The sequence below is a fragment of the Pseudorca crassidens genome, chromosome 5 (genome assembly GCF_039906515.1).
Source record: "Pseudorca crassidens isolate mPseCra1 chromosome 5, mPseCra1.hap1, whole genome shotgun sequence".
Lineage (NCBI taxonomy): Eukaryota > Metazoa > Chordata > Mammalia > Artiodactyla > Delphinidae > Pseudorca > Pseudorca crassidens.
Genome location: NC_090300.1, coordinates 29,689,065 through 29,714,548, shown reverse-complemented (window position 1 = coordinate 29,714,548; position 25,484 = coordinate 29,689,065). Strand labels below are relative to the sequence as shown.

General features: G+C 44.0%; 1 protein-coding gene across 1 annotated transcript in view; it reads left to right on the top strand.

Moving 5' to 3' along the window:
* Positions 1-24,294, top strand: part of GRK7 (G protein-coupled receptor kinase 7) — a 34,810-nt gene extending 10,516 nt beyond the window's left edge. Inside the window, exons 3-4 of the mRNA XM_067737206.1 lie at positions 14,540-14,814; positions 23,958-24,294. Coding sequence (XP_067593307.1) covers positions 14,540-14,814; positions 23,958-24,294 — 612 coding nt within the window. The remainder of the gene's footprint in view (positions 1-14,539; positions 14,815-23,957) is intronic.
* Positions 24,295-25,484: the final 1,190 nt, after the last annotated feature.

The following is a 25,484-nucleotide window of genomic DNA, read 5'->3' as shown; positions in this document are numbered from 1 at the left end:
TCCCACATGCTGCGTGGCGTGGCCAAAAGAAAAAGAAAGAAAAGAGGGGTGGAAGAGAACGGTGAAATGGAATTCAGATAAGCAAAAACAGCGGGTACCCCTAATAACTGCTGTTATCTCAATGGTTTGAAAAGTTTGGAAGAGTTCTGACCTCTTAATCAAGGGATGATGGGATCTAGAGCCTTTCTATAAAGACTTACAAGATAGGGAGTATTATGGAGATGGAGAAATTGAGACTCAGAGAGGTTAAGTGACCCCCCTAAAGTCACATCTCTCATACGTGAGATGAACCCAGGTGTGCCAGGTTCAAGAGCACTTACGGTTTTGACTCCACCTTGTCAAGTTCACACACGGAGCAGCATGTGGCCTCTGGTCTGTAATGCTATAAAAGGCCCTCCACTAAGTAAAACTCAGAATGAGTGCATGTGGTGACACAGCATATCTTCCTCAGTCTGGTCTGATATGGACCTCAACCTCAAGCCTAGCTGAACCTCTAATGGAGTTAAGACTTTGGAAAAGGATTGGCCCAACCTTTACAGGGAACGATGTGACTAGTATCTCAGTCAGCCTTCCCACACCCAGGCACAATATCATTAAACGTGGTCCCAGCCACTGTCAATATTCACCTTTAACAGATGTGATAAGCACTCCTGCCTGTTCTCAGCTGACATCCACGTGCACACAATAAAACTAACTCAGCATTTTTAGAACTGCCAGGTGAATATAACAGGAAAATTGGGCAATGGGACTCGTGCTGGGACTTTTCAAATTCAACCATCTATGTGGAGAACAGTGACCTTCAGATATTGTGGAACATGAGTGAGTCCTTAAAACTTGCTATATTGTCAGGAATTGGAATGAAGTTAGTGCAGTGACCCAAAAGCTTGTGATATGTTTGGTTACCATGTCCTGCCTCTAACCAACTCCTCACATTCAGAGGGATAATATCATAGAGTTTGGGCATAATATTTATTTTGAAGCTTCTGTCATGTCGACTACAATGCTAGTGACACACTGAATAAGTGATTTTGTCTATTTATTTTTAAAATTTTTTTATTTTATTTTTGGCTGCGTTGGGTCTTCATTGCTGCACGTGGGCTTTCTCTAGTTGCGGCGAGCGGGGGCCACTCTTCGTTGCAGTGTGCGGGCTTCTCATTGCAGTGGCTTCTCTTGTTGCAGAGCATGGGCTCTAGGGCACCCGGGCTTCAGTAGTTGTGGCTCGTGGGCTCAGTAGTTGTGGCTCGCGGGCTCTAGAGCACAGGCTCAGTAGTTGTGGCGCATGGGCTTAGTTGCTCTGCAGCATGTGGGATCTTCCCGGGCCAGGGCTCAAACCCATGTCCCCTGCATTGGCAGGCGGATTCTTAACCACTGTGCCACCAGGGAAGCCCTGAATAAGTGATTTTAAAAAGATCTCTGAGTGTGTTTCATCAGAAGTTAATACCTACATACATCACAACCATTATGACCCTGCTCCAAAAAATTTTCTCTTTGAGAATTTACTTCTGAGAACCACACAGGACAGGCATTCTGGCTACTTCACGGTCACATATTGGTCTCTACCAAAATCCTAACCAGCGGGCTTCCCTGGTGGCGCAGTGGTTAAGCATCTGCCTGCTGATGCAGGGGACACGGGTTCGTGCCCCGGTCCGGGAGGATCCCACATGCCGCGGAGCGGCTGGGCCCATGAGCCATGGCCGCTGAGCCTGCGCACCCGGAGCCTGTGCTCTGCAACGGGAGAGGCCACAACAGTGAGAGACCCGCGTACCGCAAAAAAAAAAAAAAAAAAAGTATCACTCCATCTGAAGTGAGAGCAGATCAGAAGGGATTCGGGTGGATTGTGGTCATTTGTAATCCAGGTGAGAGATGATGGCAGCTCAGCCAGCAGGAGGGGTGGTGGAGCCAGAGCACAGTGTTTGAACTGGGAAGAGATTCCAGAATGACTGGGCCTCAGTGATCGTTTGGACATGGGCTAAGGGAGAGAGGGCTGTCGAGGGTGATTTACTAGGTGAGGTCATGTCACAGGTACAGACCTGGCCCTGAGTACAACAGGATACCAGGCAAGCAAATGCCTGCCTTCATGAAGCCGAGGACAGGGAAGAGACTGATAAGTCAAAGGGCCCTGACAGTACAGCAGTCAGACTGTCCAAGCTGAGTGCATAGGAAGGGCACCAGCCCGACATTGGGTCATGGGGTCAGGAGGGGCTTTCAGGAGGAAATGACAACTGAGTCGAGACTTACAAGGCAAACAGAAGTGAGGCAGGTCATCATCAAAATATCTAGAAACAATAAATGCTGGAGAGGGTGTGGAGAAAAGGGAACCCTCTTGCACTGTTGGTGGGAATGTAAATTGATACAGCCACTGCAGAGAACAGTATGGAGGTTCCTTGAAAAACTAAAAATAGAACTACTGTATGATCCAGCAATCCCACTACTGGGCATATACCCTTAAGAAAACCATAATTCAAAAAGAGACATGTACCACAATGTTCATTGCAGCTCTATTTACAAGAGCCAGGACATGGAAGCAACCTAAGTGTCCATCGACAGATGAATGGATAAAGAAGATGTGGCACATATATACAGTGGAATATTACTCAGCCATAAAAAGAAACGAAACTGAGTTATTTGTAGTGAGGTAGATGGACCTAGAGTCTGTCATACAGAGTGAAGCAAGTCAGAAAGAGAAAGACAAATACCGTATGCTAACACATGTATATGGAATTTAAGGGAAAAAAAATGTCATGAAGAACCTAGGGGTAAGACAGGAATAAAGACACAGACCTACTAGAGAATGGACTTGAGGATTTGGGGTGGGGGAAGGGTAAGCTGTGACAAAGTGAGAGAGTGGCATGGACATATATACACTACCAAACGTAGGGTAGATAGCTAGTGACAAGCAGCCGCATAGCACAGGGAGATCAGCTCGGTGCTTTGTGACCGCCTGGAGGGGTGGGATAGGGAGGGTGGGAGGGAGGGAGACGCAAGCGGGAAGACATATGGGAACATATGTATATGTATAACCGATTCACTTTGTTATAAAGCAGAAACTAGCACAACACTGTAAAGCAGTTATACTCCAATAAAGATGTTAAAACAAAAAAAGTGAAGCAGGTGAAGAGAAAGGAGAGTGGGCTTGGCACAGGGATCAGCATAGGGTGGTGGTCCTCAACTGAGGGCGATTTTGGCCCCTAGAGCCCTTTGACAATGTCTGGAGACCTTTTTGGTTGTCATGACTGGGGAGTTGCTACTGGCATCTACTGGGTAAAGGCCAGGGATGCTGCGAACGTCTTACAACGCACACCACAGCCCCTCCCCACAAATAATGATCCACCGTGTCCGTAGTGCTGCAGTGAAAACCCTGGCCAGAGGCCTGGGGCTCGGCCGAGGACAGTGTGACTCTGCAGCTGTCTGGAGGTGGAGTCACGGGCTGTGAGGGAGACAACAGGTGCTACCGAGAGCGGAGCCTGTGTCAGGCCCTAGGAGGCTGCAGGAGTCAGACAAGGGCATTCGAGCCCAATGCCAAGGGTGCTGGGGAGCCACTGAAGGTTTCCAGGCAGGAAAGTGACAAAATCAGCCTTGGAAGGGCCAACAGGAAGAGGGAGTTGGTATGAGGGTAAGGAGGAGAGGAGTGCAATGTTCACGGCAGCAGTATTTACAATAGCCAGGACGTGGAAACACCCATCAACAGACAGTTGGCTTAAGAAGATGGGGGTATAATATATATGTAAAATGGAATATTACTCCTTCATAAAAAGGAATGGAATCCTGCCGTATGCAGCAACATGGATGAGCCTAGAGAATATTATGCTTAGTGAACTAAGTCAAAGACAAAGACTGTATAATACCACTTATATGGAGAATGTAAAAGATAGTACAAGGGAATGTATATGCAAAACAGAAACAGACTCACAGATACAGGAAACAGAGGGGAAAGGGAAGAGAATCTGGCACTGCGCGTGGCTCGGTGCGCGGAGCATGGGTTGGCCCTCCATCTTCCGTGGGAAGTGCCAGACTGGCACATTGTCTGTTGAGTTGTGGCAGTGAGGAGAGAAAGAGGGTCATGAGGCTCGCGGGGTGTGGCAGGAGAGGGCTGTCATGCACGATGATGCGATCCAGGGAACAAACGGTTGCCGCCTCACCTGATTTGAGGTAAACACATTGGAAGCTCAGAGCATCCTTTCAGATCAAGTGCAGCTGACGAAATACGGTCCACGGGATCAAAAAGATGGAAGGAGAGTGAGTCTGCCAATCTGGTTCTGCCACTTACTGTGGCTGCTGTGTACAGACGCACAGGCTGACCACAAACCCAGGCGGAGAACCTCCTTCTAACTGGCCCAGATGTGCCGCTTAGGCTCGCCATAGCCCTGCATGTGACCCCAGACAAGTCATGCCTCTTCTCTGAGCCTGATTGATACTGCTCCCCTCTGAGGACCTTTGCTGCCATGCTCTGTTCTCTGAGGGACACTAGGAGCCAGCAGGACCCCGAGGCTGCAGCCGGGTGGGCAGTGGATGAAGGCGCAGCTCGCCTGGAAGCTGAGTCGAGCAGCCACGTGCTATTGTCTCACTTCCTCACAGCCACGTGGAGCTTCGTCTGTGATTTTATTCTGAGTGTCTTCGAGTCACCATGGAAAATAGGCATCAGCCTGCTGCTGGACAGATTCGCAGAATGTGAAACCACCGAAGAACACACTCCAGTGGAAGAATCCCAGCTATTGATCTCTGATGATGTACCAGGCCCGTCTTTCAGTCTGATGGAGTCTTAGAGGCTTCTGGGTTTTTCTTTTTGCGTAGCTGCCCTGCCTGAGACAACCAGAGCCTGGCTTGGTGACCAGCGTGGCTAACCCCTATTGAGGGCCTGCTGTGTGCCAGGCTTTGGAAAGGCAAGCCGTGTGTCTTATGGCTTTAATCTTCATCACAGTCCTATGAGGTAAGAGCGGTGAAGCTCAGAGAGGTTGAGTAACTGGCCTGGGGGTGACCAGCTAGTAATTGGGAGAGCTGAGATCTGCACCAGAGCAGACCGATGCCAGACCGTATAGCTGCAGAGTTCGTTCTTGCAGGGATCCCTCTTTTGGATCCCCTCTTCCCAGGGGTGTCAGGGAGAGCAGGAAAGCCCCTCTGGTGAGGCTCCCTCTCCTGCCCAGGAAGCGGCTGGCAGAAAGCGACGGGGCGGGAGGGCAAGGAGCAAAAGTTAGGTCCGTGCTCTGGAGGCTGCAGCCCGGGGCTGAGCACACAGGGCGGAGCCTTGGAGCAAAGTCCCCTGGGGTCCCGGGCCGCATTCCTCTGAGGTCTGCAAAGGCCACCGCTTAAAGGCGCAGAGGAGCAGCTGGGAACGAGAACAAAGCGGCCGGGCCCCCCTCGGAGGAAGGAAGGAGCGAGCCCCAGGAAACAGCCGATAGCGCTAAGCTCAGCTTGTTTTTTTCCTCTGCTCAACAGTTCTCCTGCCACGGCAAACAAAAGATGTACATTCTGATTCCCTCTTCTGTTTGGATTGTGCTGTCGAGTGGATCTGGTTTGTGATGAACTGGGGGGAAGAGGAATCCGCGGGCGGTTTCTTGCTCCGCCGGCCAGTTTGCTGGGCCATCGGGAAACGCAGAAACAGCTTCCTTGACGGCGTCTTTCTCCCCACGCGGCTCAGTAAATCCAGCCTGGCCTGGCCACACCAAGGGCACCAGGATACAGGCATTTCCTTTAATGATGGAATTTAAGGTTGCCAACTTTTCAGGTTCACTGGGACCTGGAAGTGACCTTGACCTTGAAGAACCTGCACATACACACGCAAGCATGCGCGGGGACACGCACACTTCTTAATGGACGTTTAAAACTAGTCGGATGAGAACTATGCCCTCTGAGCCCCCCACTGAAAGGCCACACCCTGTTCTCATCACTGCGGATGAGGTCACAGTTCGCTCCTGCCCAGAGCCACACCTGGCTACTCAATGTGCAGACCCCGCCCCGCCTGGGCCCTGCCACTTAGCTCCCATGGGCCCAGGGGTGAGAGTGACAACAACTGCAGGGTCAGTGGAAGCCAGCATCCAACAGCAAGAGCAAGGAAGGGGGTGTCCGCACAGGTCCCCATGAGCTGGCTCTGATCCACCTTCCTCAAAGTCTGGACACCTGTAGGTGACAGGTGGCCCTGATGGGACTAAGCAACCCACATGTGATGACAGTGGTAGATGGACTTCTTGCTGCCCACCGGGGGGAGGGGTTTGGACCCCATCTGGCCTCCTGATGCTTGATGCCCTGAATGCTGGGCATACTTTGTGTTGCCTGACCAGGTGCTGACGGAGTGGACCCACCAAAGGGCGCTCTAGAACCAAAGCAAAACAAAATGAAGCAAAAAAAAAAAAAAGTTAAACTCTACACAAAACCCACCACGGAGTTCTGTTGCTGCTGACGCTCGAGTGATCCCTACAGCCCTGGCAATGGCAGTTCCTGGTCTCACGATCTGAAAGGGGTTGTTTTGACGCCACAGAGACTGACGTGCGGGGGCGCCCTTTGCAACTGCAGGAGTTAAACTGAGCCACGAGAGGTCAGCGTGGTTAGACCTTGCCCCATGCTGCTTGGCCCGTTCTCTCCTCCCACCCCACTCTGAGGAGGCAGTTCACATGCCGAAGACAAATGGCATAAAGGGCAGGCAATTCATTTTTTCAGCTGGAGGCCGCGATGGAATTTGGGCGCTTGGACTCTGGCGTACGCTGCTAATTCCATTCTTCTCCTCTGTGAAATACCTCCACTCTTCAAGGAGGTGGTGCCCTTCAGAATTCCATCACCGACATTTTCTGTCTTTAGGGCCAAGAGGTAGAGTCCTGATAATTATTTGGAATGAATCTGAGGTTACCCTGCATGCCATTAGCGCTCTTTCCAAGATTCCAAGGGGTTATAGTGCCGTAAAGACGGCCGGCGATTCTTCACTTGTTTCCTGGGGGTGGGACCAAGTTGGTCCCAGCATGGCTCAGGGTCTGGTGCCCACCGACCAGCAACCTCTGTGGTGTGGAGCAGGCTAGCCAGCTTGCCTGAGCAGTGATGCCGGCAAAGAACAGAGAACTTGTTGGGAAAAGAAGAGAAGCAGCTTAAGCAAGAACGGACCAAGATGAGGACTTAGTACCTGGCAGATGGGGAGAGGGAAGGGGGATACTCTAGAGGGAGAAAAGAAATCCTGAAGGGAACTTGGAAGGATAAGAAAAGGCTACCTCGCCTGTTTCCGCAGAGGCAGTGTAATGTAGTGGTTCACAGTGCAAGCCTGTGCGTGAATCTTGGGTGGGTGACCTTAGGCAAGATTTAACCTCCCTGTGGTTTAGTTTTCTAATCTGCAAAATGGAGGATAAAATAGGCTCTATCTCATAGGTTTATCATGAAGATTAAACAAGAAGTTCACGTTAAGCACTTGACAAAATATTTAGCATGTAATAAACACTCAATAAGTATTGCCCATTATTATTTCCAATTTTTCTCCCGGTGTGTGTCTCACAATCCTTTGTTCACGACTGGCATATGCTGCCCACTTTGTACCCTACACCTTCTACTGAGCAACTGATGTCTATCCAGTGTCCTGATTAGCGATTTTAATCCTTGAAGTCACTCGCCTCTGAAATCTGCTCGCTGGAAACTTGCCACACACGGAGCAAGCTCACAGTAAATGTGGCTGAGTAGAACTTACCAATCACCACCGTGTGAAATGCAGTGGGATGTTGTTTATAGTCTTTCTTCATGCCTCTCCCACCCCAGCCCAAGAGACTGAGCCAGGGAGAAGCATGACCCAGGAACATATAGCCCAACTCAGAGCTGTAGAGAATGAAATACTACATACAGGGAGACCCTCAGCCCCTTTCCCATCTCAGCTCCCACAGTGAGGGCAAACAGACTGACACCTCTCAGGTGGGATGTTGGAGGATCTCCCTCTGGGGAAACTGAGCAGCCTAACACAGAAGGTCTACAGATACAGGTAGGGTCCCCAGTGACAGGCCTGGCATAATCACCCTACAGTGAAGCCCATCAGTTGACCAGCTTCTTGTCAGCATTTTGGTGTCACACTCTTAAATATAAACAGAGAGTCAAAGATCACTTGTCATTTGAAAAAACCCTCCAAAATGAAAGACAATGCCAAAACAAACAGAAGAAAGAAATTGTAGGAAACAGGAACAATGCGGGGAGTAGAAAAGAACAATTTTTTAAAAACCTACAATTAATATCTTTTGAGATTTAAGGGAAGATACTGCATCCATGAAACAAGGACAGATGTTGTAAAACAAAGAACATTCAGAGAAGAACAAGGACATTTGGAAATTAAAAATATATAAATATGTTTTCAGAACAACGTGGATGAATCTCAAAAACATTATGTTAAAAAAAGGTCAGACACAGAAGAGTTTCTACCATACAGTCCCATCTACGTGAAATCCAAGAGCAAACAAAACTAATATATGGTGACGGAAATCAGAAAGTGGTTGCCTGGCAAGAGGGGAGGAGAATGAACCAGAAGGGGCACAAAGGAAATGAATGGAAATGTTCTTTATCTTGTTTGGGTTGTATTTACATGGGTGTAGTCAATTATCAAAATGTACTGAACCCGAAGTATAAGCACATTATTCTGTGTTAATTGTATGTTAATAAAAACATATTTGCAAGAAATGAAAAGTTCAGTAGAAGTTTCTAGATCTAGCTATTTCCTGTAAGTTGATCTAGCTCTCAACTTACAGGAAATACAAAGAATAGAGGAACATGTTAAATAACACCACAGGAATGCAGTCAGCAAAATCTGACTGTGGGAAACTGCAGTTGAACCAGTTTTTTTTCCCAACAAAATCTTGCAGGCGATGAGGAGAGAAAGAGGAAAAACGTATATAGTCCTGAAGATTTAAGAGACATATCAATCAATCACACTGTATGAACCTTACTTGGACCTAAATTTAAACAAACTATTTAGGGGGCAATTGTATAGGACAATTGGGAAAGTATAAATATGTCCAGATATTTGATAATATTCAAGAATTATTGTTATGTTTAAAGTGAGATAATGGTGTTTGCAGTGCTTTGTGTTTATTTGCTTGTTTTTTTAAGTGACCTTATCTTTTAAAGATTCATAGTGAAATACTTACAAATGATATCTAAGTTAGTGGCAGGGGTGGGGGACATTGGGCTTGAGTAGGGACACAGGAAACAAGATTGGTCATGTGTCGATAATTGTTGAAGCTGGGTATAGAGTACACTGGGTTTATTATTCTAGTGTCTTCTTTTGTGTATGTGTGAAATTTCCCATTATTAAAGTACTTTAAAAAAATAGAGGAGTTAGAAGAAAAATTGAGGAAGTCTCCCAGAAAAAAAAGAAAGAAAACAGAAGACAAAGAGATAGAAAGTAGGAGCAAAAATAAGAAACACAAAGGATAAGTTCAGGATTTTAAAAAAGGGGGGAGGGGAGAGAGAAGAAAGAAAATGAAAGGGAGAAAATGATCAAAGAAATAATTTCAGAAAATTTCCCAATACTGACAGCCACTAGTTTCTCGATTGAGAGACCGGCCAGTAGCCAGCACCAGGGATGAAAAATACCTCACAGCAAAGCCTGTCACTGAGAAATTTCATGAAGTTGGTGTACTGGGCCACAGACCTCACACACCCTCTTACATTCTCTCTACGGCCTCCTTTCCTCTCTCTCGGGCAACACCCTGTTGACACCACTTGTAGGCCAAGTTGTTCCTCCACTTTTAGAGCTGGGTGAAATATTATACTGTAGTATGATGTGGGACCTGGTTTTCCAGGCAACTGCTAAGGGTCTGGATGACATATCTGGAAATAGAGACAAGCTAGCTTTGGGATAATTCTTTTTTATTTCATGCTTTAACAATTCTATTTTTTATTATTTTTAGTGATGTATAATTTCAATATATGATTAAACATTTACATGTCAGAGAATTCAAAATGACATTTCTCTTTTTTAATTGAAATATCGTTGTACAATATTATATGTTATAGGTGTACAGTATAGTGATCCACAATTTTTAAAGGTCATACTCCATTTATAGTTATTATAAAATATTGGCTATATTCCCTATGTTGTACAATATATCCTTGTAGCTTAGTTTATACCTGTTAGTTTGTACCTCTTAAAGCCCTACCCCTGTACTGCCCCTCCCCACTTCCCTTGCCCCACTGGTAACCACTACTTTGTTCTCTGTATCTGTGAGTCTGCTTCTTTTTTGTTATATTCACTAGTTTGTTGTATTTTTTAGATTCCACGTATAAGTGATATCATATGGGGTTAACTATTGACTAATGGAAGTAGGAGATGGGAGGGAGCTGGGCCGATAGATGCCCCTCCTCTGCTCTCCCCTGTGGTTCTTCCTTGTGACTCTTGCAGAAGAGTTTCATGTGCCTGATGAACTAGCAGCCAGTGTGGTAACGTCTGGCATCACATCCCCCCACCCCTTACTCCTTTTTCCCCTGTGCATTCTATTATGAAAACTTTCAGACATACAGGGAAGTTGAAGGAATTCACAACGAGCACCTGTACACCCATGACCTAGAGTTTACCTTTGACATTTTAAACACCTTTATTGAGATATAATTTAAATACCATAAAATTGACCCATTTAAAGTGTACAGTTCAATGGTTTCTAGTATATTCACAGAGATATACAAACATTATCACAATTTTAGAATATTTTCTGCACCCCCAAAAGAAACCCCCTACCCATTAGCAATCACTCGCATTCCCCTTCTGCCAACCCTAAACAACACTAAAATTGGTTGCATGCAATTTTAGATACTGCATTTCAGTGGAATCCTACAGGAAGTGGCCTTTGACGACTGGCTTCTTTCACTTAGCATAATGTTTTCAGGGTTCATCCATGTCATAACGTGTCAATACTTCATTCTTTTTTATAGCTGAACAATATTCCATTGTGCATTATTAACGTTTTATTAGACTTGCTTTATCACATGTCCATCCATCTATCCACCCCTCTGTTGATCCATTAATCCATCTTACATCTTTCATGTATTTCTCCCATTTTGTCGTTGTTGTTGAGCACACAAAATTCTGAGTCATTCAGGGTGAGGTTACATAAGATAATAAGAGCAATGATGAAAAATTTGCAGGTCAACATGTGCTTTGACCTTCACATTTTTAATACCATGCTCTCTGACATAAGAAATTTATAAATATATATCTTATTTTCTGGCCTAGTTAACTTTCTTTTTCCTCTGATAAATATTACTTTTTTCCTTTCCAAAGTACTTAAAATTAGAGAATGAGCTTTTAAAAATGAGATATTTAAAAAATGAGTGTGTATTTCTTACATGAAAACTAAACATTATGAAGGACTTACTTGAAGTTTTACTCGTGTTCTCACTGGATATTTCCCCCATTTTTTAAGCTTTTTCCCAACCGTCAGTGCCTTCACCTTGCACACCTCTCAAGTGAAGCTCATATCACATTACCACATGGCCACCCTCGGTGCAACATGTGAGGTCGGGAGATGGAGTGCTTAGCCTTCTGGCTCTATAGTAAAGGGACAAAGGGAAAAGGGAGCCTGGGAATGGACTTTCGCCACCTTGGCAGACAATGTTTCTCAATTTCATCTACATCTCCCCCTCCAGTCTCCCCTCCCACCATTGCATCCCACAGAGCTTATACTCCAGAAATGCCAAATTACTTAAAGTTCCCCAAGCACCCCACATTTTTCCGGACTCCATCTCTTACACATGTCCGTTACCTGGACAGCCTTCTCTTTGTGAGAAGGTTCTTCCCTCATAATTCAGCTCAGCTGTCACTTTTCAGTAAAGTATCCCCAACACACACATTGACACGCGCACACACACACACACACACACACACACACACACACCCTCTGGCCTCCCTATGTTTGTTTTCCACTCCCATTAAGGCATTTACCCTCCTTTACTGAATTAACCTTTTGACCTGTCTCCACCAGCCTATAAATCCTCAAGGTCAGGGGCCAGGCCTAGTATGTCTTGGTATCCCTAGAAATCACTGCAGGGTGTGGCTTAACAAATATTTGTTGGATAGTGGATGGAAAACATCTAGTTACCATCTTCACTATTGTTTACGTAAGAAACATTTTGTTGGGCGTGCAGCAAGGGAGGCTCGGGGGGTAAATACCCAGTTTGATACAAAGATGAGTAAGACTGTATCCTGGGCCTCAGAGGAGCCTACAGCACCCTTTTGTTTTGGCAGACGTAACTCTGGACAAGATGCCAGGACAACAGATGTAAACTGTTGTCCCAGGCCAACCGGAACATATGGTCACCCAAATTACATACACACTCCTACGAAAACAGCAGTGCCATGCTGACTCATGCCCAGCCTGTCAGACCAAGGTCACTTCCACAATTTTCTTGCTCAAGCCAACTACTCCTCATTAGTGCTTAGGTCATTTATGTTTTTCATTGTTGTTATCCATGTAAAAATCATCCGTGAAATTTAATGTTCCTAAGGTATTACATATATTGTGTACATTAAAAACATATATTTAAGCAACTAGACAGAAAAATAATCACCCAGTAAACAACTAAAAATACTTTCTAACCTTTTTTGATGTACTGAATTCACATTTATAATCAGTATAATCAGTATGCAAAACCCATTACATATATGCACTTCTTGGTATTAACACTAGACTCTAGTCTATTTTTTTTTTTTTGGTTGCGTGGCGGGCACGTGGGCATGCCCCCTACAGTGGGAGTACAGAGTCTTAACCACTGGACTGCCAGGGAAGTCTCCTGGTCTATTGTCTTTATTGAAAGGCATTGGGTGTTTCCAGCTTGCAACCGTTAAGAATAATGACGCTACAAACGTCGCGATGTAGATTCCTTTCCCTTTCTTCTGAATCAATTCTTTGAGCTACTTGCTCCAAAGTCAAGTGACCTGGTTGAAGAACAGGAACAGTTGATACATCTCATTGTCTATGCTCTGTGTCTTACTGCTCTCCTAAAAATCGGAGTCAAATTACAGAGCACATCTGTTTCTCACAACTCTGCCAATAATTTATGTTCTCATTTTTATGTAAATATTAATAGAAGCTTATTGTCGTTTTACGGTGTTCTTTGCATTTTTAAGTGCTGCAAAGGTTATACATTATACTTTAATCAAAAGCAGCTTAGTTTTTATGAAAACATAATGTAAATATATACTTTATAATTGCAAGATATGTTGCAGGTGTTCATTAAATATCTGTTGAATGAATGAACGTATTGAAATTATACTCAGTTACAAAAGACAGATGCTGCATGATTCCACTTATATGAGGTACCTAGAATTGTCAGATTCATAGAGACAGAAAGTAGAACGGTGGTTGCCAGGGCCTGGGCAGTTGGGATAATGGGGAATTGTTTTTGGGGTTTTTTTTTTGTTTTGCTTTGTTTTCTTTGGCTGTGTTGGGTCTTCGTTGCTTCACGCGGGCTTTCTCTAGTTGCGGCGAGCAGGGGCTACTCTTTGTTGCAGTGCTCAGGCTTCTCATTGCGGTGGCTTCTCTTGTTGCAGAGCATAGGCTCTAGGCTCTTCAGCAGTTGTGGCACGTGGGCTCAGTAGTTGTGGTTCATGGGCTGTAGAGCACAGGCTCAGTAGTTGTGGTGCACGGGCTTAGTTGCTCCATGGCATGTGGGATCTTCCCAGACCAGGGCTCGAACCCGTGTCCCCTACATTGGCAGGCGGATTCTTAACCACTGCACCACCAGGGAAGCCCAATGGGGAATTGTTTAATGGATATAGAGTTTCAGCTTTTAAAGATGAAGAGTTCTGGAGATTCATTGCACAACATAAATGTACTTAATACTCTTTAACTAAACACTTAAAATGGTAAGATGGTAAATTGTATGCTACATGTATTTAAATATATATACATATATATACACACATTAACCCAATGGTCATTTAGTATATATTGCCGGTAGAATTGTGCCTACAATATATAGTCTTGCATGTTAAATGAAGTTTCATGTGTGGAATTTTATGGATTAAAATTTCTGTATTAAATTTTCAGTGCAGAGACAAACAGGCAAAGATGGCTGATATATTAGTATCATTACATAGCAAACAGAGTAAAAAAATCATAGACTAGATAATATTATGTGAACGTCCAATATTAGCAATAAAGAACTCCACTTAAAAAAAAATCATGCATCTAATTTTCTATTATCTGTGAATAAAAAGCAGAAGCAGGACTTAGGGGATCTTAGAGACAGCCGTGTGAACGTTTTACCTTATAGATGAGGTGAGGGGACTAAGAGAGTCTAGGTGATTTTCCCACTTCAAAATCAGCCGTATCTCTCTCTTTCATAATGCACTCCAACCAAATCCTCTTTATGTCTCATTGGCCAGAATGGATTGCATGGCCCGCCCCGACTGCACCAGAGGCTGCTGGGAAAGCAGGGAATAGAATAGGTTAGGCCACTCCAAGTAAATTAGGATTCCCTCAACAAGGAAAGAAAAGGAGAAAGGGTATTGAGTAGGCTGTCAGCAGTGTCTGTTCAACTCACATTAGTGTTTTTGTTTTGTTTTGTTTTGTTTTTGTTTGGGGCATTACAGGCCGGAACCAATGGTTATATGGCTCCTGAAATCCTAATGGAAAAAGCGAGTTATTCCTATCCTGTGGACTGGTTTGCAATGGGATGCAGTATTTATGAAATGGTTGCTGGACGAACACCATTCAAAGATTACAAGGAAAAAGTCAGTAAAGAGGATTTAAAGCAAAGAACACTGAAAGAGGAAGTCAGATTCCAACACGATAATTTCACAGAGGAAGCAAAAGACATTTGCAGACTCTTCTTGGCTAAGACACCAGAGCAACGCTTAGGAAGCAGGTAACTATCATATAAAGACATGATTAGTGATGTCAGCATTTCCGCAGGGATTTGGAGAATACTTTGGATTAATGACGAAGGCTTGGGATTAAGTAGTAGTAGTATTTTCCTGTTATTATTTGTATATTATGTGGTTAAGTATTTTCAACACTTTCAAACACTATGAACACTTGATATGGAACAATCTCCAAGACGTATTTTTTTAAAAATAAATACTGCAGTTTTTAAATTTTATTTTATTTATTTATTTATTTTTGGCTGTGCTGGGCCTTCGTTGCTGCACGCAGGTTTTCTCTAGTTGCAACGAGCGGGGGCTACTCTTCGTTGCCGTGCACTGGCTTCGTATTGCGGTGGCTTCTCCTGTTGCCGAGCATGGGCTCTAGGCACGCGGGCTTCAGTAGTTGTGGCACGCGGGCTCAGTAGTTGTGGCACATGGGCTTAGTTGCTCCGCAGCATGTGGGATCTTCCCAGACCAGGGCTTGAACCCGTGTCCCCTGCATTGGCAGGTGGATTTTTAACCACTGCGCTACCAGGGAAGTCCTCCAAGATGTATTTTAAAGTGAAAGTTTCTGCTCCTTTAAACATCTCTGTAAAATATCATTAATCAGTCAACAAATATTTATTTAGTACATATGATGTTGCCAGCTATGTTAAGTACAGTTGAAATTAGTTTTGAGGAAAGTCAAGTTTTATTGCCTACAAAGGAATAATAAGATCAAGATATTTTAGAAGAAAAAAATAAGAAAACCTGATCTATGAAAAGACCCTTGGCAGTGAGTAACTGTGTTATGTAAGGAGAAAAACCAAGGGTTTTCAAGTCACAGACATAGACTCACAACCCAGCTTGGCTACATACTGATCATTTTACCCCAAGCAACTGAATTACTTTCTTGGAGTCTCAATACCCTCATATATAAAATGGGGTTTTTTTGTGGGTGTGATTGTTAATTTTATGTCTTAACTTGACTAGGCCCCAGTACTCAGATATTTGATCAAACACTATTCTAGAAGTTTCTGTGCAGGTATTTTTTAGGTAAGAGTAACACATAAATGAGTAGGTTTTGAGTAAGGCGGGTTATTCTTCATTACGTGGATGAGGCTTATGCGATTTGTTGAAGGCCTTAATAGGAAAGGACTGACCTCCCTGGGAGAAGAAGGAATTCTGCCAGCAAACCACCTTTGAACTTGAACTGTGACTCTTCCCTGAGTCTCCAGCCACACAGCCTACCTTGCAGAATTTGAACTTGCTAAGCCTCCACAATTGCCTGAGCCAGTTCCTTAAAATAAACTCTCTCTCTCTCCCTCCCTCCCTCCCTCTCTCCCTCTCTCCCTCTCTCCCTCCCTCCCTCTCTCTCTCTCTCTCTGTTTCTCTCTCTCCCTCTCTCTCCCTCTCTCTCCCTCTCTCTCCCTCTCTCTCCCTCTCTCTCCCTCTCTCTCCCTCTCTCTCCCTCTCTCTCCCTCTCCCTCTCCCTCTCTCTCTCCCTCTCTCTCTCTCTCTCTCTCTCTCTCTCTCTCTCTCTCTCTCTCTCATACATACACATGTACTGGGGGGAGAGGAAAGAACTTTTCTTCTACCCTCTTAGGTTTAGGAATGGAAGCCTAAAAATTAAACTGCCAAAAGATGATTAACAAGAGAAAAGACAGATTTTTATTTATGTACATACACAAGAGTTCACAAAAAAGTGTAACTAGGGGGCTTCCCTGGTGGCGCGGTGGTTGAGAGTCCGCCTGCCGACGCAGGGGACACGGGTTCGTGCCCCGGTCCGGGAAGATCCCACATGCCACGGAGCGGCTAGGCCCGTGAGCTAGGGCCACTGAGCCTGAGGGCCCAGAGCCTGTGCTCCGCAATGGAAGAGGCCACGGCAGTGAGAGGCCCACGTACTGCAAAAAAAAAAAAATGTTACTAGGTGGCAGTTAGAATTGAGGGCTTATATTCCATTTAATAGGGGAGGGGGATGGGGAGAAGGTCCCTTACAGGAAAACAAATGACTTCTTTGAAATAGTGGGGTAAGGGCACTTATGGGAGAACAGTTGACTTTTAGGAAAGATAAATGGCCCTTAGAAGAATAGATGGGAGATATGATAGCTTTGTGGCAATGTCTATTTAGGTATGGTGCTGAGTTCTGTCACTGGTGATAAGAGTCAATCTTTCCTGGTTCCAAAACTCCTGAAATTCCCGGAGAGAAGATTTATGAGTTGAGTTTTTTTCCAAGGCTCTGCTTATCTTAAAGGCAGACAAAGGGGAGTTCAAAACCTGCATCTGTTGACTCTCAAATAACTTCAGCTCAAAATAATTTTTATGCCACTGTTGTGCATTTTGGACACTTCAGCGCCCTTTTGGTTCTGTTTCTCTAAGGAACCCTAACTAATTCAGTGGGATATTTTGAGGTTTAGATATAATGCTTGCAAAGTTAGATATAACATAGCTTAGGAATCATTCAATGTGATAGCAATTATTATTAATTAGTTCTAAGGGTGATATCAGATAATATTTTGACTAAACTACGAGCTCGTGTGTCTTAAATTACTTGGACTGAATTTTCAAAATCTAAAAATACATACAGAAAGAAAGTTACAACCATAAAGTAATATGACTGATTTTTAATATTACACCAAAACTTCGAGAGGCAAATTACTCTAAATCTTCTGAGTAGTTGTCAGTGGAGGCTGTAGAACAGGGCTGCCTTAGCTCCCAATGTTTACGTATGGAGGCAAGCTTTTTATTTTTGATCTGATTTTTTAAAATAGCGAAACAAAATTCATTTGTTAATGACTTTCAAAGCATTTCAAAGATAGCGAAACTAACAAATGAGTATTTTGAAATGAGATGGAACTCTTCACTGATGTGAAAGTAAAATGTGGAAGTGATTTTCCTGTGTAGATTCCAACATTGTTGTATTAGTGTGGTCAAAATAGGCCACGTTGTGATAACAGGCAAATCCCAAAGTCTCAGCGGCTTAAAACTAAAGGATTATTTCTCATTCATATGAAGTCCTTTATGGGTCCAGGGGTTCTCCAGGTATCTCCCTTCTGAATGGTGACTCAGAGCTTCAGGCTGCTTCCACCTTTCAGCCCCACTGGAACTGGTGGTTTCGGTTGCTATGGCAACAAGAGAGCATGCAGAGAACCTGGGGAGCTTTGTCCTGCCTCAGACCCACTTTACAGGTCATTTCAGATACACTTCTGTTGGACAGAAGGAGTCCTCGGGCCCTGCCTAAGGGCAAGGGAGCTGGCTAGTCCTGCTTTCTGTCTGTCCAGGAAGGAGAGGAAAGCTGGATATGGTGAACACAGACCATCTCTACCATCTTGGCTCTCAAGCCCATGCGGGGGGAATCAGAGAATGTACCAACAGTGGCCAAGGCAGTGAAAGAAGTGAACAGTCTCTTTAGATGACTTCCCTGAAGGGAACACAACCCACTTGGTGTCTTTGAATAAAAATCTATCTCAGTACTTTATAAGCACACTTTGTTTTTGTTTTTTTTACATCTTTATTGGAGCATAATTGCTTTACAATGGTGTGTTAGTTTCTGCTTTATAACAAAGTGAATCAGTTATACATATATATATGTTCCCATATCTCTTCCCTCTCACGTCTCCCTCCCTCCCACCCTCCCTATCCCACCCCTCCAGGCGGTCTATAAGCACACTTTGAATCTGTAAAATGAAACATTGACTAACTTCTTCGGGAAAACGCCACCTTAAAACACTGGATCATGGCCTGAAGCTGCTCTGTCAAGCAAAACCTTTTCAAAAAGCATTTGTTGTTGTGACTGTTTTGTATAAAAACTGTTTACAACATTAGAGAGAAAGCATATAAAAACCAGCTGTTCAGTGAAAGAGAAAACCTTCCAACGTTTTCATTTCAACTCTTTGTATTTTTTAAACATTCATTCAAATGAGATAATGTTTGATTGCTTTCGTGGGCATCCTCCAAAGCCGAGCAAATACCTAGACAACGTGTTACACAGCGGAGAGGTCAAGTGCCCCCTCCCTGTTGCATTCACGAGCATTTGAAAGAAAGAAAAAAAACCCTTCTCCTTCCTTAGACATCACTGAAGGGAATCTCCTCTTTTGCCTTGATGGGTCTGTGAATTAATTTTGCAGAGAAGCCAAAAGCTTTTCTGATCATCTCACAGGGACTCCAGATAGTGTCAACTATGGCGTGTTCCAATAAAATAAAAGGTGAAGACTTAAGTATTTTTCAGGATTTATTCTAATCAGACAGTGCAGCCAAGTAAGGGCAAATAACCATGCAAGTCTCTGACTTAAGTGCTTCTCAGGCCAATAGCCACTGTTCTTGGCAGACCAAACCCCACAGCGTGGTCCTCGTGTATGGGCAGCTGGTATCTTTCCTTCATTGACTGTTCTTAGAAAATCCATTGTAATCTCTGTGTGGGGTTTGGTAACACAATAGCCCCTGTCAATGCTCTGAAATATATTCAATAAGCAGGAGAAGTCTCCCTGCAGCTGCTGATTTGGCCCTTACAAAAGGTGCTGCCACCCTCCATAGTCTCCCCTATTTGCCCAAGGGCACTGCATGATGATGGGCCAAAAGAGCCCTGAACAAATCTGCCAGGGAAAGGTTCAGGAGTCAAATAACCTTCACTCTAATTACACAACTGAGGTAAGCATGGCTAGTGCAAAATAGCCAAGTGATCAGCTTGCCCGTGGACGCAGAGGGAAAGGAGCAGAAGTTGGAGAGCCTAGTCTTCTGTTGTTAGCATCCGCACCCACAGATATTTATTGGAAAGGGGCATAAGGCACGGGCCCCGCCCTCCAGGGGCATCTAGTTGGGGATGTGGCGGAACATAAAGAAAACCTCAATGTGGCCCGTTTTTCCCCAGTCTTCTGTGACTAGTTGCAAAAAGGCTGCAGTTGGCCATCCCTAATGGACACGCCAAGGCCATCTGGGCCTGGTTGAGATGTTAGTTAAGAACGGTGCCTTTTTTAAAAAGTTTATTCTATTGAAGTAGAGTTGATTTACAACGTTGTGTTAATCTCTGCTGTACAGCAAAGTGATTCAGTTATACATATATATACTCTTTTTTCATATTCTTTTCCATTATGGTTTATCACAGGATATTGAATAGAGTTCCCTGTGCTATACAGCAGGACCTTGTTGTTTATCCATCCTGTATATAATAGTTTGCATCTGCTAATCCCAAACTCCCAATCCACCCCTGCCCCTTGGCAACTGCAAGTCTGTTCTCTACATCTGTGAGTCTATTTCCTAGATAAGAAAACTGTGCATCTTGATGTGAGGACTGGTATGGCAAGTTCCCCACGGTCACCGAGCCCATGGGCACTCTCCTTTATCCAAGTTAAATCTGCTCAGAGTGACTTTAAAGGTGCCCTCTTGACCTCTGGTACAGTGTGTTCATACCTGCCAGCGGCCATCAAGATGGTACAAGCTTCTTCCTCATGGCACCTGGTCCCATTCTAACTCCTCTGTTCTCTTTGAGACACACAGGCCTGAGGTTCATTCCTGATCTACTTGGGTGGAATTTTACCTCTATCCTTGTTCTGACACATTTAAAATCTGGTACCAACCCCCATTCCTCAAATCTTTCTGATACTTTAAAATGTTGCTGTGTAAATTATACCTCAGTAGATCTGACTTTAAAAAAAAAAATCCGTCCTTGAAGTTTCAATTCATCTTAGTAACCCTCCCTCAAGGCTCTTACTCTACAGGATGTAAACCACACAGACATTGGTCAGTAGGTTCCTTTTTTTTGGCTGCATTGGGTCTTCGTTGCTGTGCGTGGACTTTCTCTAGTTGCAGCGAGCAGGGACTACTCTTCATTGCGGTGCGCGGGCTCCTCATTGCGGTGGCCTCTCTTGTTGGGGAGCATGGGCTCTAGGCACACGGGCTTCAGTAGCTGCAGCGTGCGGGCGGTCTCGGTAGTTGTGGCCACGGGATTAGTTGCTCCGTGGCATGTGGGATCTTCCTGGACCAAGGATCGAACCCGTGTCCCCTGCTTTGACAGGCCAATTCTTAACCACTGTGCCACCAGGGAAGTCTGATCAGTAGGTTCTAATAGATTGCAAGCCTGCATTTCCCTTTCTTTCAATTCGTGGAGACTCAGTGACTTTGGGGAGAACAGAGTTACCTTATAGTATCTTATGATACAGTTTTCCATACCTCTCTTTTCAGTGGGGTCATAATGGGAAAAGTCCAAAGAGTCCTGGATGGGCCTTTCTGGATGGAGCTAGGCTTGAATCACAAAACAAGAACTGGGGAATTGCTGGACATCAGAAGCCTTCGACTGAGTTTCTCTTTTCCATAATAATATTTGACTACAATTTTTCCTTTGAAAAATTCACCTATATTTGCTGGCTTTCTCAGATACACAGCTATTTATAACTGCAAAAGCAAGTATAAAGAGGTTAAAAGAGGTTTAAAATACAGTTAAAAGACAGATAGGGTTGTTGTGATGGTTAAATGTGACAAAGTAAGTGAAGAGCATAACGTTGTGTTAGCCGAGAGTGTAGCTCTGCATAAATGTTGGTCATTTCCACTTGTTATTAGTAACGTGATTATTGAGTTTAGACTCTAGTCATCTTATTGGACAGAGTCTGCTGCAGTAATCCTCAAACACAGTAGGGAGTCTCTGAAGGGGATGTATGAGGGAAGCTCTCAATCCCTTTCCTAAAAGTTTTCTGATTACTAGAACAAAAATGAAAAAGGGAAGACCGTGAATGTAATTAACTTTATTAAGGTTGATTTATGACAGAAATTGACTTCTTCCAAAAGGAAGACATCTCTTAGTCAGACCAGCATACCTACTCATATAAAAGAAAAAGAGGGGACTTCCCTAGTGGTCCAGTGGTAAATAATCTGCCTTACAATGCAGGGGTCACGGGTTCAATCCCTGGTCAGGGAACTAAGATCCTACATGCCGTGGGGCAACTAAGCCCGCATGCCACAACTACTGAGCTTGTGCACCTCAACTAGAGAACCCACACTCCCTGGAGCCTGCATGCCACAACTAGAGAAGAGAAAACCTGCACACCACAACTAGAGAGAAGCCTGTGCGCCATGATGAAAGATCCCATATGCCTCAACGAAGATCCTGCATGCCGCAACTAAGACCCGATGCAGCCATAAATAAATAAATTAAATAAATAAATGATAAATAATAAATCTTTTTAAAAAAATGAAAAAGAGAAAAAAATCGTTTGAACCTGATGCCACAAAACAGCCCTCTTTTTATTTCTTTAAAACTTGGACTCAAGAAGAACCAAGAGGAGTGTATGGTAGACCACCCCTAATATGGTCCCCAAAGATCCCTACCTCCTGCCATCCACACCCTTGAGTAACCCCTTCCCTTAAGCATGGGCTGGACTTACTTGTACGTACTGACTTGCTTCTAACAAGTAGAATGTGGCAGAAGTAATGAGATGTCATTTCTAAGATTAGGTAATAAAAATACTGTGTCTTATATCTTGAGCTCTCTCTCTATCTCTCTCTTGCTATGACCATTTGTCCTGAAGAAAGACAGTTACAATGGTATCAGGCAGCCCTGTGAAGAGGCTCACATGGTGAGGGATGGAGGCTTTCCAATAACCATATGAGTGAGCCTGGAAGCAATTTACCCCAACCCTGACCCCCCACCCGACTCGAACCCTCAGATGAGACCACAGCCTTGACCAACAGCTTTACTGTGATGTCTCTAGAGACCTTGAGTCAGAGGCACCCAGTTAACCCAAGTCTAGATTCTTGCCCCACAGAAACTGTGAGATAATAATAAATGTTTTTGTTTTTTTTAAATAAAGCCTTTTTTTAATATTTATTATTCATTTATTTAGCTGCTCTGGGTCTTAGCTGCAGTACACAGGATCTTCATTGCTGCATGAAGGATCTTTAGTTGCAGCATGAGGACTCTTAGTTGCAGCACGTGAACTCTTATTTGCCGCATGTGGACTCTTTCTTAATTGTAGCATGTGGGATCTAGTTCCCTGACCAGGGATCAAACCCGGGCCCCCTGCACTGGGAGCACAGAATCTTAACCGCTGGACCGCCAGGAAAGTCCCAAATGTTTGTTGTTTTAAGCCACTAAATGTTGGGGCAATCTGTTACACAGCAATAGGTAACTAATATAAAAGGTTACACAACTAACTGGAAACACACATTTTCCCCCCATATTCTAAGGCAAATACTAGAATAATTTCTAGCATGGGGAAGGAGGGTTTGATAACAAACAACTGTAGTCTTGAGCACCGAATGTATGCTCAGTTATGCTGCTAAAAATTGCTAATGGATTATTTAAAAGTCTTTAAAGATTACTGTGGCAGTTGAGGGAGGTAGGTGGGGCTCCTAGAAATCATGTCATATGAAGAGTGAGGAGATCTGACTGCTGTCTTTTAAAATGTAAGTGGTGGTCAGGTAAGAAGAGACATGCTTCGCTTGTTCTATGTAACCCTGAAGGACAGAGCAAGAGGCAGTGAGCGCCTTGGAAGCTGCAGGCAAGCAGGTTCTGACCCCACTGAATTTTGCTGGTGTTTCCATGAAACACCAAGAACAAAAGTCATGTCAACTACTTCGCTGTTTAAAAATTACATCCAGGGGCTTCCCGGGTGGCGCGGTGGTTGAGAGTCCGCCTGCCGATGCAGGGGACACGGGTTCGTGCCCCGGTCCGGGAAGATCCCACATGCCGCGGAGTGGCTGGGTCCGTGAGCCATGGCCGCTGAGTCTGCGCGTCCGGAGACTGTGCTCCGCAGCAGGAGGGGCCACAACGGTGAGAGGCCCGCATACCGCAAAAAAAAAAAAAAAAATTACATCTAAGTGTGAAGGTGGTCTACAAACAATGAAAATGTGACTATCTGCATATAGTAGAAGTGTGGGGTAAATTTTTTTTTTTTTGGCCATCTGTGGCTCGTGGGACCTTAGTTCCCCAACTAGGGATCGAATCCAGGCCCTTGGCAGCGAAAGCATGGAGTCCTAACCACTGGACCGTCAGGGAATTCCCTGTGGGTGGTTTTGAAAGTTGTTATTTTTCTAAATTGTTCTTCATGTGATATTGTCTCTGCAATTAAAATGAAATGTATTCTAGGAAAAGAAGGCCACATATTTTGAATTGCTAGAACAGTTCCTGTTTGGGTTTGTTACTGTGTCTCAGGCTGGCCATCTCATTTCTTCACAGAGAAAAGTCTGATGATCCCAGGAAACACCATTTCTTCAAAACCATCAACTTTCCTCGCCTGGAAGCTGGCCTAGTTGAGCCTCCATTTGTGCCAGACCCATCAGTGGTTTATGCCAAAGATATCGGTGAAATTGAAGATTTCTCTGAGGTTCGAGGAGTTGAATTTGATGATAAAGATACGCAGTTCTTCCAAAGATTTGCAACAGGTGCTGTCCCTATAGCTTGGCAGGAAGAGATTATAGAAACGGGGCTGTTTGCCGAATTGAATGACCCCAACAGGCCCGCAGGTTGCGGGGAGGGTAATTCGTCTAAGTCTGGTATATGTTTGCTATTATAAGTTGTTCTCTCTACCACACGGGCAGCAGGAGTCTCAGCTGACATAATCCTCGAATGTTCCTAATACGTGAAAATCTGTTGAATGAGCACTGATCAGTCAGGAAGGGCATTTCAACCACAAAACAGTTCAAAGGATAGGTGAGCTCACCACTAAGACATATTTTCTCTCCTTCCTTCCTTCCTCCCTTCCCCCCTAACTTACTTCCTTTCTTTATTCTTTCTTTCTTCCTTCATAAAGAAGAGTACAGTCTCAGTTTTCACTGAGACCTGGTTGAAAAGGAACCCTCAGGTTTATTTTGCTAAACTAAAAGCATGAGCCTTTGCCATCATGTCCCTGACAATTACACAAAGTCCTAAGAACAGAGAATGGAACTTTGTGGTATGCTCAGAAAACGAGCATTTGCAATTCTTAGTAAACAATCATTTTAGTTTTTCTTTGTTTATATCTTTTCATCCTTTCATCTTTCAGTATTTCTCCTTCTTCTGTACTTATAAAAGGGATTTTGAACGTGGAAATAAATGTTTCTGATTTTCCCCCTCCCTGCAAAAAAGGAGTGGATTGTACTATTTTGGAAATATTTCAGATTACAGAATAATTTTTAATTTATAGAGTCTCTTTTCATTATTTCTGAAATACTCTACCATTATAATGTTGAAGCATGTTAAACGTAAATACACATGAGGTCTGGGGATTAAAGTATTCTGTAAGTTGAGTTCTTTAGGTAGTAGTCTACAAATTGCTTACCTGTATAATTCCGTATGCCATCAGTTCCCAAACTTTGCTGAACTTTGGAATCACCCAGAAATCTTTTAAAATAATAACATGTGACTCCCACTCCCAGATTTTAATTGGTCTGGAGTACAACCTGGGCATCTAGATTTTCAAAATCTCCCCGGGTGATTCCGGTGTGCAACAAAGTTTGGGAACCACAGTCATGCAGATTTAAATGTTATTACATATGGGTCCCTGTTTTGGTTACTCAAAACCTCAGTCTTACATTTTGACAACAACTTTTCAAATACCCAAAAAAATGCATAACTTTGGCAATTGCAGTTAAATGAAACTGAAGATAATCCGTATTCATCTTGTAGATTTCCTTGCCCTTGCACACTTTAGTTCTTCACACATATCTTGGGAAGTAGATCTCTTGACTATTTCAAGACCTGAAGGAGACATATGGGCTTAGAAAC